At 31.6% G+C, this 14,412-nt stretch overlaps 2 protein-coding genes across 2 annotated transcripts; both read right to left on the bottom strand.

The window, feature by feature from the left end:
* Window positions 1-369: 369 nt before the first annotated feature.
* LOC140990180 (ceramide synthase 1 LOH3-like) lies at window positions 370-9,418 on the bottom strand. Its single transcript, XM_073459760.1, has 8 exons — window positions 9,402-9,418; window positions 8,820-8,975; window positions 8,071-8,256; window positions 7,816-7,915; window positions 5,266-5,278; window positions 5,156-5,160; window positions 517-589; window positions 370-401 (listed from the first exon to the last, which is right to left on the bottom strand). The coding sequence occupies exons 1-8, from the start codon at window positions 9,416-9,418 to the stop codon at window positions 370-372; spliced, it is 582 nt and encodes a 193-aa protein (XP_073315861.1).
* Window positions 9,419-10,606: 1,188 nt separating this feature from the next.
* LOC140989346 (2-carboxy-1,4-naphthoquinone phytyltransferase, chloroplastic-like) lies at window positions 10,607-13,181 on the bottom strand. Its single transcript, XM_073458547.1, has 10 exons — window positions 12,977-13,181; window positions 12,611-12,896; window positions 12,287-12,390; window positions 12,090-12,161; window positions 11,843-11,981; window positions 11,604-11,710; window positions 11,405-11,498; window positions 11,150-11,299; window positions 10,997-11,062; window positions 10,607-10,846 (listed from the first exon to the last, which is right to left on the bottom strand). Exons 1-10 carry the CDS (start codon window positions 13,057-13,059, stop codon window positions 10,715-10,717), a joined length of 1,233 nt encoding a protein of 410 aa, XP_073314648.1. The 5' UTR covers window positions 13,060-13,181; the 3' UTR covers window positions 10,607-10,714.
* Window positions 13,182-14,412: the final 1,231 nt, after the last annotated feature.

Below are 14,412 nucleotides of genomic sequence, written 5' to 3'. Positions count from 1 at the left end.
CCTTTTCACCAACCCTCTTATCATTATACAGCTTTGCTTGCTCATGTTTCTTGAACCAAAAATAAATATTAGCGCGTAGTTAAAAATGACCTGCAAAGAATAAGGGTTCATGTTACTGCTGGGTGTTCCAAGAATCTGCAAATGGATAGAAAATCATATAGTTTCAGTAATCAAGAAAACATATCAAATGCTTTTATATTTACAAAAATAGGATAGTCAAAAATTTGATTTATTCAGGCAAATTTTTTTGAAGCAAACAAGAGATTTGATGCAGAGACTCTTGTGGTTTTCAAGTCTTTATGCTTTTTTCTATAAATTTGGAGTACCTTTGGACACAAATGAAGAAATATAATAGGTTTACTGTTATGATCAATCCTCGTGCTGATCTTCATCTTCAGAATCTGCACATGACAAAAGGAACATGTGTTATCGTTTAGATTTCTTGTCATCAATTAAAAGGCTGAAATATGATGTATAGTGAAATTTGATGGGTTATCTGTATGGTTTTTAACTAACCAGATCGAACATATTCTTCAGTGATTTGGCCACTCGCTTGGACTTGTTTGACAAGAATCCGAAACAACAAAATGTTAGAGATTTTTCTCAAAATCATGTTTTTGCACGTATATAAACATGATAAAACTATATGCGGAAGGGGATCGAGCATTACCTCCAGCCATCAAGAATTTGTAAGTTTTCTGATTTCCTTCCGGTTGAAGCCTTCTAAGCACTTCACGTTCTCTGTAGATGGTGTGTATTTCTTATGAGATGTGTGTGCTTAGGAACCTCAATCGCTGCTATTTATAGGCGTCTCATACCATCAACGAGAAAAATCAGGAGTCTGAATGTCAAAAGAAGAATCGTGTACGCATCTCAATTTTCTAAAGTTGAGGTTGCGTACACAAGTTTCGTCAAAATATGTAGGCAATGACCGTCGCCAATTCCTACACGATACTTCTTTTAACATTTGTCATATTTCTTACATTCTCCCACTTGATATATATATCTCATTTTCCATAGGAGAAAACAAAATACATGAATCATGGCGATATGTCATCTTAAAACGAATATTATCTTCCATGTATTACAATGCATTATGTCTCTCAAATCTGTATAACTTAATGAATAAACTCAATGTTTATTTGAGGTCCAACTTTATTGATATTTATCAAATCAATGAATGTGTACACAACAAATATGAGAAAATATCATATCATAGTTTCATTAAATTTGTTCTTACAACAAAATTACATAAAAGAACCAAGTCTCATTCTTTCTGTATGATCCTTAAATTTCAATGGTGGCATGCCCTTAGTCAAAGGATCCGCAATCATCAATTCAGTGCTAATTCGCTCGATAAGTAACTTCTCATCTTTAACACGTTCTCGTATGGCTAAATACTTAATGTCGATGTGCTTGCTTCGACTACCACTTTTGTTATTTTTAGCCACAAAAACAGCAGCTGAATTGTCACAATATATTATTAATGGCCTAGATATAGAATCCATAATTCTAAGCCCTGAAATGAAACTCTTCAACCATACACCATGTGAGGTTGCCTCAAAACAAGCTACGAACTCAGCTTCCATAGTGGAAGTAGCAGTCAATTTCTGCTTTGCACTTCTCCAAGATACAGCTCCACCAGCTAGCATAATAATATATCCTGAAGTGGATTTTCTTGAATCAATGCAGCCAGCGTAGTCTGAATCAGAGTAGCCAATTACTTCCAAATTCTCAGTTCGTCTGAACATAAGCATATAATCTTTGGTCCCTTGAAGGTACCTCATGACTTCCTTTGCAGCTTTCCAATGGTCTAAACATGGATTACTCTGATATCTTCCCAACATCCCAACAACAAATGCAATGTCAGGTCTAGTGCAAACCTGAGCATACATCAAGCTTCCGACAGCAGAAGCATAATGAATGTTTTTCATTTGTTCCCGCTCTAGATCATTCTTTGGGCATTGGCTCAAATTGAATTTATCGTCTTTCACAACGGGAGCTATACTTGGTGAACAATCTTTCATCTGATATCTCTATAAAATTTTGTTTATATAGGTTTCTTGAGACAGACCTATAATACCTCGAATTCTGTCTCTATGTATCTTAATGCCAATGACATAAGAAGTATCGCCCATATTCTTCATATCAAAGTTTTTAGAGAGAAATTGTTTCACCTCATATAACAAACCTTTATCATTAGTTGCAAGTAATATATCATCCACATATAGAATAAGGAAACAAATCTTGCTCCCACTGACCTTCTGGTATATACATTGATCCATGAGGTTCTCAACGAATCCGAATGAAGAGATAACATCATGAAATTTTAAATATCATTGACGGGAAGCTTGTTTCAATCCATATATAGATTTCTTAAGCTTACAAACCAATTGCTCACCATTACTAGAAAAGAATCCTTCAGGTTGTTTCATATAAACCTCTTCCTCTAGTTCTCCATTAAGAAAAGCTGTTTTCACATCCATTTGTTGCAAATCTAAGTCAAAATGTGCAACCAATGCTAGAATGATACGAAGAGAATCTTTTTTAGATACAGGAGAAAAAGTCTCCTTATAATCGATTCCTTCCTGCTGAGTGAATCCTTTAGCAACGAGTCTTGCTTTATACCTTCAATGTTGCCTAATGAGTCTTTCTTTGTTTTGAAGACTCATTTACATCCAATGGCTTTTACACCATCAGGCAACTGAACAAGATCCCAGACTCCAGTAACTGCCATAGAATTCATCTCTTCTTTCATAGCATTAAACCATAGTTTTGACTCATTACAATTCATGGCTTGTGAAAACGTTTCAGGATCATTTTCGGCTCCGATGTTAAAATCCGATTCTTGTAAATACACAACATAATCACTAGATATAGCTGATCTTCTTATTCTAGTAGATCTCCTAAGGTTGTTCGGTTGATCAACAATTTCTTGTTGTTCTTCATTAACAACTTGATCTACTGGATTTTCATCAACAATTTGTGGAACTTTAGTAACTGGTTGTCTAACACCCATTTGGTCTTGAGGGTTTGAATAACAATCAATCTGTCATTTGAATAAGAGGGTTGTGCATTAATGTGATCATTCTCAAAAACTATATCATGATCACTCCCACTAATCAAGTCATTTTCAAGAAATTTTGCATTTCTTGATTCCACAATTCTAGTGTTGTGAGATGGACAATATAATCTGTACCTTTTGGATTTTTCGGCATACCCAATGAAATATCCACTTATAGTTCTTGGGTCCAGTTTCTTTTCATGTGGGTTGTAAACTCTTATTTCAGAAGGACAACCCCAAACGTGTATATGTTGCAAACTCGGTTTTCAACCTTTAAATAACTCAAATGACGTCTTTAAGACAGCCTTAGTTGGAACTCTATTTAATATATACACAGCTGTCTTAAGAGCTTCAGTCCACAAGGATTTAGGAAGTTTAGAGCTACTAAACATGCTCCTCACCATGTCCAATAATGTTCGATTTTTCCTTTCAGCTACGCCATTTTGGTCCGGAGAACCAGGCATAGTATATTGGGCAACAATCCCATGTTCTTGGAGAAACTTCACAAACGGACCAGGTGCTTGACCATTCTCAGTGTATCTACCGTAATATTCTCCACCTCTATCTGTTCTCACAATCTTAATATGTTTTCCACATTGCTTCTCCACTTCAGCCTTAAAAACCTTAAAGGCTTCAAGTGCTTCGTTTTTATTATGAATCATGTAGATATACATGTATCGTGAATAATCATCAATGAAGGAGATGAAGTATTTCGGACTTTGCATGTCCATATCTGGGCAACAAATATCTGAATGTATGATTTCTAATAGTTCTGTACTCCTCTTGGTACCCTTTTTAGACTTATTAGTTTGCTTTCCCTTTATGCAGTCCACACAAGTCTCAAAATCAGTAAAATCTAAAGTACTGAGTACTCCATCATTTACTAATCTTTTAATTCTCTTTATGGAGATGTGTCCCAATCTCCGATGCCATAATATAGAGGAATCTTCATTTATAACACATCTTTTAATACCTCTCTGAACATGCATGGTGGTGTTATTATTTTGTAAAGAAATAGAGAAAAGACCATCAACCATTGTATCATTTCCAATAAGATTTGATTTATAAAACAACTTTATTGATTTATCCAAAAACTGAAATGAATTACAAAGGGGTACAAGTTTTGAAACTGAAATTAAATTCCTAGAAAAACTAGGAACATAAAATGTTTTTTCCAATTTTAAAATAAAACCACTATCCAATACAAGGCAGCAAGTCCCAATAGCCTCCACATGCGAAGACATCTTGTTTCCTGAATAGATGCTCCGTTCATTTTCTATTAGCTTCCTTAAGTTTTGCATACCCTGCAAGGTATTTGTAACATGGATTGTAGAACCAGAATAAATCCACCATGTGTTATAAATCATATTAACCATATTAGATTTATAACAGACAAATGAAGTAGGAATACCTTTTTTTTCAAGCCAGTCCTTAAATTTATTGTAACCCTTCTTCATGTGTCCCGTCTTCTTACAGAAGAAACATTTGGATTCTTTCTTAATGTCAGGTTGATGTGGAATTATTCCTTTCCATTTTCCCTTGACTTTGGCTTGCTTCTTAAATTTTCTTTGTTTAGTCATAAAGACATTATCACTTGTTTCCATCAACAACCTTCCTTCCTCTTGAACACACATGGTCATTAATTGACCATTTATCCTTATGTGTGTTGTAAGAAATTTTGAAGGGTCCATATTGCTGTGGAAGAGTGCATAAAATGTAGTGCACAAGAAAAGTCTCAGACATTTCCACTTCAAGTGTCTTGAGCCGAGCCGCTATGTCCCGCATTTTCATTATGTGCTCTCGTACACCTCTCACACTGGTGAGCCTTAATGAAGAGAATTTCATAATTAGGGTGCTTGCAAGTGCCTTATCTGAAGACTGAAACTGTTCATCAATAGCCTTCAGTAATTCTTTGACATTATTATGCTGGTCGACAGAACCACGCATGCCAGCAGAGATTTTGGTCTTTATGAACATTACGCAGAGTCGATTAGATCGCTCCCATTTTTCATAAAGATCAACATCATCCGGAATGCTGTTTTCAGTAATAGCAGATGGTTTGTCTTTTCGTATATCATAATCAATATCCATCCACCCTAATTGAAGAAGAATTCTTTCTTTCCATATTTTATAGTTGTCGCCCTTTAGTTCGGGAATGTCACATTTCATATCAGAAAAACTCGCAGGTTGCATAACTGCACAAAATATCATATGCTTAAAATTTTGAGACAATATCATGTTTTACCAATGTAATTCATGTTATAAAAATCTAATGACATAACATTTGCATGTGGGCTAAAATTTTAATTCAATAAGATTTTTCTGTAACTTTATGATAAAACTATCAAAATGTATTTTCTTAACTCATGTGGGTAAATTAAGAAAAATATAATTTCATATTTTAACCTAATTAGTTATATAAATATAATAAAAATCCTATGGGGTAAAATTTATTATGTTTATATAATTAATTACAATTGATGTCTATTATGTGATCCAAATCAACTTAATTCATAATTTTCCATAATTAAGGATGCTGTGGCTATTCCTCAATTATTTAAAATTATACGGTTCACCGGACAAAATTTTTGCTTTACTTTAATACTTTAGATAATAATTATTTAGTAACATAATCAACATTTTCCAAGAGTGCTAAGGCCTTTTAAATACCTAACTCCTAGTCAGAGCAACGTTCTTTAGGGAGACCAGTGGCTAGTCAAGGCAATTTAAACCGATCTTTGAAGAACTCCCTCAGATCATGTTTTCTTATGACACCTTATAATTATTATTCAACTTACTTATCCACATTTATGTGAAACTTTATAAGCCAAAATTTTTATTAAATAACTTTATATTCATATTTTTAATTAATATGAACAAATATGTTCCACATCAGTTTTTCTCTTCAATCAAAGTAGTGATAAAGCGAAGATCACATTTACGTGAAAATGTGGGCTCCTCATCAGTTTTTCTCTTTTATCAGAGTAGTGATAAAGTGAAGATTATTTGTTCATTTGTGAACATCTGAAATATTTTATTTTATTATATTCACATCTTACTTGATATGTTTATTTCAAATTATAAACAACTCAATATAATTTAATATGAACATAATGTGAATATTAATTTACCAAAATATTTTTTTCAATACAATTTGCATTTAAAAAACTTCAAAAATAAATGCAAGTATAATATTAAATTTGCATGTACACATCAAACACTTATCCATAATATTTGACATTATATAAAACATGCAAAAATAATTTCTAAACATGTATTAGAAATTACGTCGAACTTGAAATTATTTTTAATGTATACAAATTATTTAACCAAATACTATATGTATACCGAATTATACATATAACTTGATAAAACATTAATAATTATTTATTTATTTATTATTTTTTAAAAATAATAATAATAAAATAAATTCATTACCGTGTGGGTTTCCAACAATATATATACCATATTAATTATTATTATTATTATTATTAAATAATAAATTTGAGCCGACAGGNATTTCTAAACATGTATTAGAAATTACGTCGAACTTGAAATTATTTTTAATGTATACAAATTATTTTACCAAATACTATATGTATACCGAATTATACATATAACTTGATAAAACATTAATAATTATTTATTTATTTATTATTTTTTAAAAATAATAATAATAAAATAAATTCATTACCGTGTGGGTTTCCAACAATATATATACCATATTAATTATTATTATTATTATTATTAAATAATAAATTTGAGCCGACAGGCAACATTCATATCATGATAATATATTATTATAATATTCATTATAATAATTTTTTTTTAAAAAAAAATTAAGTAATGAAGGCCCTCAACATTTAATGTTACTTGTGAATTCAAAAATCATGTAGAACATTGAATGTTTCACGTGATATGTTTAATTCAATTAATTGCATGAAATGTGAAGGCAGCTCATTTGTATTCTTCGTCTTCAACTTCTCCATTTTCAGAAAAAAAAAAAAAAAAAAAAAAAAAAAAAAAAAAAAAAAAAAAAAAAAAAAAAAAAAAAAAAAAAAAAAAAAAAAAAAAAAAAAAAAAAAAAAAAAAAAAAAAAAAAAAAAAAAAAAAAAAAAAAAAAAAAAAAAAAAAAAAAAAAAAAAAAAAAAAAAAAAAAAAAAAAAAAAAAAAAAAAAAAAAAAAAAAAAAAAAAGCAGTAGCACCTTCATGGCCTCATCTCCATTTTCAAAAAATTTACTCATCTCGTATCAAAATTTGAAAATCAAATTTTCGCAGAGTTCATTATATATGAATTGAAGAAAATTTATTTTCAAGGCAGAGGTATCACGGCTCTGATACCAAATGTTAGAGATTTTTCTCAAAATCATGTTTTTGCACGTATATAAACATGATAAAACTATATGCGGAAGCGGATCGAGCATTACCTCCAGCCATCAAGAATTTGTAAGTTTTCTGATTTCCTTCCGGTTGAAGTCTTCTAAGCACTTCACGTTCTCTGTAGATGGTGCATATTTCTTATGAAATGTGTGTGCTTAGGGACCTCAATCGCTGCTATTTATAGGTGTCTCATACCATCAACGAGAAAAATCGGGAGTCTGAATGTCAAAAGAAGAATCGTGTACGCATCTCAATTTTCTAAAGTTGAGGTTGCGTACACAAGTTTCGTCAAAATATGTAGGCAATGACCGTCGTCAATTCCTACACGATACTTCTTTTAACATGTGTCATATTTCTTACACAAAATCCACAAGAACAAGCAATGATAAAAGAAGAAAATTGAAAATGTAGTAGTAAATCGGTCCATCCAATTTGTGTTTCTCTTTATCCAACGTCTGGACAACTTCGTAACTGCACAAGGCATATTAAGGTAAATAAAAAAGAAAAAAAAAGCTTTGTTTTCAAATTTTTGAGGTACAAAATGAAGAACATATGGAGCAAATAAAAACAGAAACTTGGCTACCATAAGTGAGCCGTAAATTATTTGGCATTATATTATAGCATACCTTGTGCTCCACAGAATCCAGAAAGTGTAGCAAACGAGACGAAGTAGGATCCATGACAAGACAAAAAGAACAAATGAAACGCTAGCAAGTGCTTCCGCACCACTGTATATAGATATCTTCCCTACTTCAAGAAACGCATCACTACCATCATGAATTGCTAGAACAATTGAACCAACAAGTGCAAACCTGAAACAAGCCGAAAAAGGATACATGGAATTAGTTTCTAGGAAATTCATTTTTGCCCATAAAGCGTAATAAAATGCTTGTTGGTTCTACTAGATGCTAGTATTTCCGGTTCGCTGTCAATACACTTGCAAAATGCACAATCCAGACAGATAATATACAGGCAATAGACGATAGGCTCCGATAATACTCCGCAGCCATTCTCTCTTTACCAAACTTTAACCCAAGTTGTTGGAGGATGGATATAACTTAGTCTTACAATGCCATTACTACATGTCTCATAGTCCGATTCGGGACATGATGTTACAGTTTATCAAAAAACATAAATGTCTTCCTCTGTTCAAAACCACTAGATTAAGCTCTTTTTTCATCTCTCAAATAAACTATCAATTTGAGATTTGAGATCCCATTTCTCATATGATAGAACAATATCTAGCCAAATTATTTTCAGAAATAAATCAGCTTTAAGCTACTCTTTTAAGCTTTCTTCCTCCAGCTAAGCATACTTCCAAGTCGAGCTTTTGTATTTAAAAATATAACTGTGTCTCATTACTACAAAAACAAACCTGGAGACATAAGAAAATACGACGAGAATGCAAGTTGCAACATGGTGACCCGCAGAAACCCCAAAGTCAGACCGCCTCGTTTCCCAAATTATAAGAGCAAAGATGGAGTATGCGTAGAATCCACCAACATACATATAGAGAGCCTTCAGTTTCAGCCTGAACAATAGAGGACAGAAATATATTTACTAAAAATATACCTAAAAATATATGAGTTTGATATGTGAATTCATTTGGTTACATTTTCTCTCACCGTTCCTTAATTAATGTTTTATTTATTTATTTATCTATGTGACTTTACAATTTTCTGATTTAAGTATTGATATTAGAAATGAGAATAACTTTATTTCATTATTTTAATTGAATATACTTAGTTATCTTTTTTCTCACCGTTATTTTATTAATGTTTTATTTATTTATTTAGGTAACTTGTCGATTTTATGATTTAAGGATTGAGATTGAAAATAAAAATAACTTTCTGACGACAAATATTACAAAATACTTTAATATGATATTTTATTTTATTTTTAATTTCATAAATTGAGATATTTAATTAATGCCTCAATATATATCTCAAGCTTATACTTTTCTACAAATGTCATTAAGAACATATCAGAAAATGTAATTTTTTAATGGTATTTTCCAATGAAAATGGACATTGAGAGCATGTAGATTCTATATGTTTTTTTGTAAAATTTTTTAATATTTTATTTTCTTTACAATATAATTTGATTAGTTTGATTTATTTCAAATTTATTCATAGAAAGAGAATTAATGATAATTAAAAAGAAATGAAATTACTTTCTACTTTTAGATTAAATTTATGAGATAATATTTATAATTTTTTTAATTAAGATAATTTTTATAATTAATATGAGTTATAATGATAATATCATTTGTTAGAAATTAAAATTTTTATATATGATATTTTTAAATTGAGTATTACGTACTATTTTATTTATATATGTGTTTTACTATAAATATCTAATTGAGTGATATTATTTTAAAATTTTATTTAACATGAATTTATTAATCATCAATATTAATTTACAAATGATTCATTCAGATATAAAATTAAATATCTATAGTATATATTCTAAAAAAACTGAAAAATTTAAACAAAATCCTCAAGAGATTAAAAATTAACAAAAACACAATTGATATTTAAGTTAATAACAAATTTCGTGGTGTTATTTTAACATTATTATGATAATTTAGTTAATTAAGAAAATTTTATTTGATCATCTCTATGTGTATTTCATTAAAGTACATTTTGATTTTGATTTTGGTAAAACTTAATTTTATTTTTATTGTAAATGATATTTCGATGAAAAATATGTTTACTAATTTGATACAGTACCAGCGGTCAAATCACAATCGAAGAAAGCAACACAAACCTAAAAAGGAAATGGCATAACGCGGGCCACAGCAGAAACAATAATGAAAATATATCCGGCTATGCATATAAAAGAGCACCTCGAAAACAAATCTTTCTAGGAAAAATGGAACAGCAGGAAAAAAGAGCGAGAAGAACGGTAATGCAACGAAATCAGAGTACTGCGAGTAGGATTCTTGCTCCCAGTCCAAGGATTTCACCAATGAAACCAAAAATCATTCCATAATCAAACCGAACCAAACTTAGATTTTTTTTTTTTTTCAGGAAACCAAACTTAGATATTTTATTTTTATTCCTCTTAAAAAAATGGTAATATATATAAAAACTATTTAGGATACACTGTTCAAACTATTTGCAGCCAGGATTTATATCAGTAGATAATAAACACAAATAATAAATCTAAACTTGGATGATTATGATTATCACTTATATATGTTGGGCCCTGCCTGAAGGAAGTCTCACACAGATCTCGAACAGAAACTACGAATACAAGGAAATTAAGTTAAAGTGCGACAGGAATGGCCGGTTGTCTGGCCAATATTCTTGCAAGCACCAGCCCAGCTGACACAGCGAGACCAAACAAAGTGTGCAGCCCCACGCAGAAGTACTTGGTCTTGAACAGCTTCACCTTATTCTGTCAATATCAAAACAAGCAATTATTTTTAGAAAATGGGATTTTTGTATATGTAAATTTATGAAAAATTTTGCCTTGGATCTTGCCATGATATTGTTTTATGATATATTTTAGTTTTTTGGTTTGTTTGATATATCATGAGTTTTTTACCTGGTAGTTCTTTTGGACAAAGGTGAGTAGAAGATTTGCTAGTGGCAATGTCATACAACCAAAAATCTGAAAAATAAAATAAAAACAATTAAAATAATGAATCGGGTTAAGAGATAATTATATATATTCAAGTATCCCAAGAAATGGGCTTACCACACTAGCCAAAGGAACGGTGTTGGTATACCCCAAACCAAATAAGAGGGCATAAAGCCCCACCACACCATATTGCAGTACTTTGGATGCTTTTTTAGTGCCCAGCCTCACCAAAGGAGACATTTTTCCAACAGCCCTGTCATCCTCAATCTGCACGATTTGAATCCGAGCTCGAGTTTAGAGATGTGCTGAATTTTGGATATCTTTGTAATATAAAATATAACACGATGTTTATAATATATATGGATGGATTACCTGATGGAAATGACTGCAGAAGAGGATTAAGGTTGTCGTGTAACCGACCAGAATTGATGACCAAACAACGGTGTTGGTAATTGGTAGCTGACCCCTATGATCAAAATCAGTGCCAACGATGAACTAGATTTACATACTGACTCATAAATCATCATCATATATATATATATATATATAAATATGGATGAGAAAAACACACCTAGCGGAGCTATGAAGCAGATAAAAACCGATGGTTGCGAGGGGGCCGAAGCCGGTGAACAGAGTTGGCTCTCCCAATCCGTCGTAAGCTACACGATAAGGTGGACACTGCGAAACGTCGATTCAAACATTGGTTTAATACATGAAGTCGATATATAGGCCTCAAGGCTAACACGAAATACTCGTTTAATTTCAATCTCGGATCAAACTAATACTAGTTCGAACTGATATATTTTTTACCTGGTAAATGTAGAAGCAAAACACTGAAGCAGCTATCAAAATCAAAGCCCGAACACTTTTTGCAGCTACCGCTAGCCCAGTAAAGCCCGAACAACCGATGGCAAGTATTGTCCAAGCAGCATAGTTTATGGCATTTCGGCTTCACAGTGATGAAAGAAACTGTTAGTCCTTCATTTTCCCATACTAATTTCTCACAAAATCCAATTTGCTTTTTTTTAGGATTTCTCGGGTAGAATTTGATCCTCACCTGCCAAAGATATTGACGACCGATTCTTTCTTGTTCTTATCTGCTCCGGTGTCGAAATCGTAAACGTCGTTGCTGCATAAACAAATTAAAACAAGTAAAGAAAATTAATCGATGATGCAAAATTTTTTAGAGAAATTTAGACCACAACAAGGTGGAGACAATCTTGAATTAATGAGAAACAAGCCCACGTGTCTTACCTCAATTTGATCCAAATATTGACGATCACGAAAGAGGCCAAGATCATGAAATAACGGCCCACCGCAGCCTGTCCCGTTTGCCAAAAAGCTAATGCGGAGGCCACCTGTTATTCCACACATCATTTTTCATTAAATCTTGGGTGTCCCATAATTAATTAATACATCAAAGATATGAATTTTTTCCAATATATTTTACTTAAAAAACCCTAAATTTCACTCGCTAGAATTTATTTAGTCAGCTTCTTCAGCTAAATTAATTTCGGGTTCTATCACTCATATCCGATCGAAGGGTCCTATATGTGATGAACACTAAGGGTTACTTACAGTTGCCGGAACGAGAGCAACAGAATACAAAGGTATTTTGGCGGCTCTCCATAATAAAGTAGCTCTCGATAATTCTTCCTCCTCTACTTTAATCTCTTCAACCGGAGCATTATTCAAATCTGCAACTTCTGCCACTTCTGTTCTGCACTTGAACACCAATCTTGTGTTGAGCTTTGCGCTAGATTTCAACACGTCCCCCGTGAATGTAATCTTGTTTGAATCTATTCTCTGGGGAAATCTTTGCATATGCAAAGCTTGTGGAGCGGCCGATGAAACTGAGAAATTCCTGAAAGATCAAGGGAATGATTCAGCATAATGAACAAAAATAATAAAAAAAAAAATTGACTTGTATGAAAGATTATTTGCCTTTTGGGAAGGTGTAAGTAATCTTGGTTGATTTTCTTGATGCCACAGCCATTGCTTACGTTCAAGAAAGTGGTTGCTGCCATTTTCAAACGGTAAGTCGACTGATCGATTGACTTGAGATATGGTTCTGATTTCAAGCACTTGTGTGGGATGATCTACTTTTTTTTCCGAAGAAATCTGTGCTTAAATAAGCACAGTCCGGCTCTCCTGGTGTGCGGCCTCCACTAGGTAGTCAACCAAAAGTCAAAAACAATTATTTTTTTAAGGCTAAATATGACGCCCGCCAACCCACCCAGCCACCTCTAATCAAGCCACCGCATTTTGTCGCCGACAGTGTCTCGAATTTAAGTTTGAACAAAATTCCTCGGATATCATTTAAAAAAATTTCCGTGTCGTACATGTTAAATTAACTCTGACGGCTTATTAAATATTAATATTAAAATTCGTTTTTCACGGTTCTCATCGAGACTCGGCCACGAGTTTAGATCATTGAAAGGGTTATATTATATATATATATATATATATTTTATGTCAAATATATTACGTTTAATTTTAAATATGGACATGATTGATCCGTCTCACGAATAAATATCCGTGAGACCATCTTATGAAAGACCTACTATACATTTGTGTGGGTCGATCAAATCCATAATTACCGTGAAAGTAATATTTTACATGAATTGTGTCGAGTAGCAGAATCATCTCACTAAATTGATCAGTGAAACGTTTGTGTAAATCTTAAATATTATTTGTACATATTATATGCTTGTGTTTTTACTTGTATTCAGTTTGTCGTCATCATTTGTGGAATAACGTAAATGATAGATATGATTTTAATTCTACTTTTGTAATAGTATATGAAGCTCTCTCAAATGACAAATTTTAGACAATTGATTATTTATAATTAAGCATGCAAGCGTGAAATTTTTTTATCAGCTCACCATATATATTATGCCTGATTGTGTAATTTGATTGAATTGATTTTGTAATAAGAATATTATTAAATTAATTAGTTAATTTCTGTTATAAATATTTTAGTTAAAAATCTAAGATGTCAAAAAATATGATAAATAATAGTGCATCGATCAACGTGTTACATGCTTGTACAATATTTTTTATAATTTATTTTGTTTATATTTAAACGAAGATCAAAATGTAATTATAAAAAATAATGATGGACTACACTGCAATTTTGATATATAAATTTAAAAAAATAAATAGAAAAAAAGAAAAAATAGACCCAAGACTTGAACTATGACTTGATGAAAAAACTCTATCTGCTGAGCTACAAATAACTTGCATTAAAGTTTTAACACTTTGTTTATATATATAATTATTAAAGCTACAGTTACTCTAAATGTCTCAAACTTAATAATATAATATAATATAAATAATATAGATATATAGTTGATGGACATACTGTTAGACCGTTCAAA

The sequence above is a fragment of the Primulina huaijiensis genome, chromosome 12 (assembly GCF_012295235.1).
Source record: "Primulina huaijiensis isolate GDHJ02 chromosome 12, ASM1229523v2, whole genome shotgun sequence".
In the NCBI taxonomy this organism is placed as follows: domain Eukaryota; kingdom Viridiplantae; phylum Streptophyta; class Magnoliopsida; order Lamiales; family Gesneriaceae; genus Primulina; species Primulina huaijiensis.
This window is presented reverse-complemented; position numbering and strand designations above follow the sequence as displayed.

Bases quoted from the DNA above. Each gene is read 5' to 3' on its own strand.
- LOC140990180 (XM_073459760.1), bottom strand. The intron at 8,257-8,819 runs GTTTGTTTTTGT...GGCTTGTTTCAG, and splicing joins GTATTTTCTTATGTCTCCAG to GTTTGCACTTGTTGGTTCAA. The intron at 7,916-8,070 runs GTATGCTATAAT...TGCCTTGTGCAG, and splicing joins TGGATTCTGTGGAGCACAAG to TTACGAAGTTGTCCAGACGT.
- LOC140989346 (XM_073458547.1), bottom strand. From the start codon at position 13,059: ATGGCAGCAACCACTTTCTTGAACGTAAGCAATGGCTGTGGCATCAAG. The intron at 11,982-12,089 runs GTGAGGATCAAA...ATCACTGTGAAG, and splicing joins GTCGTCAATATCTTTGGCAG to CCGAAATGCCATAAACTATG. The intron at 10,847-10,996 runs GTAAAAAACTCA...TGATATTGACAG, and splicing joins TTGTCCAAAAGAACTACCAG to AATAAGGTGAAGCTGTTCAA.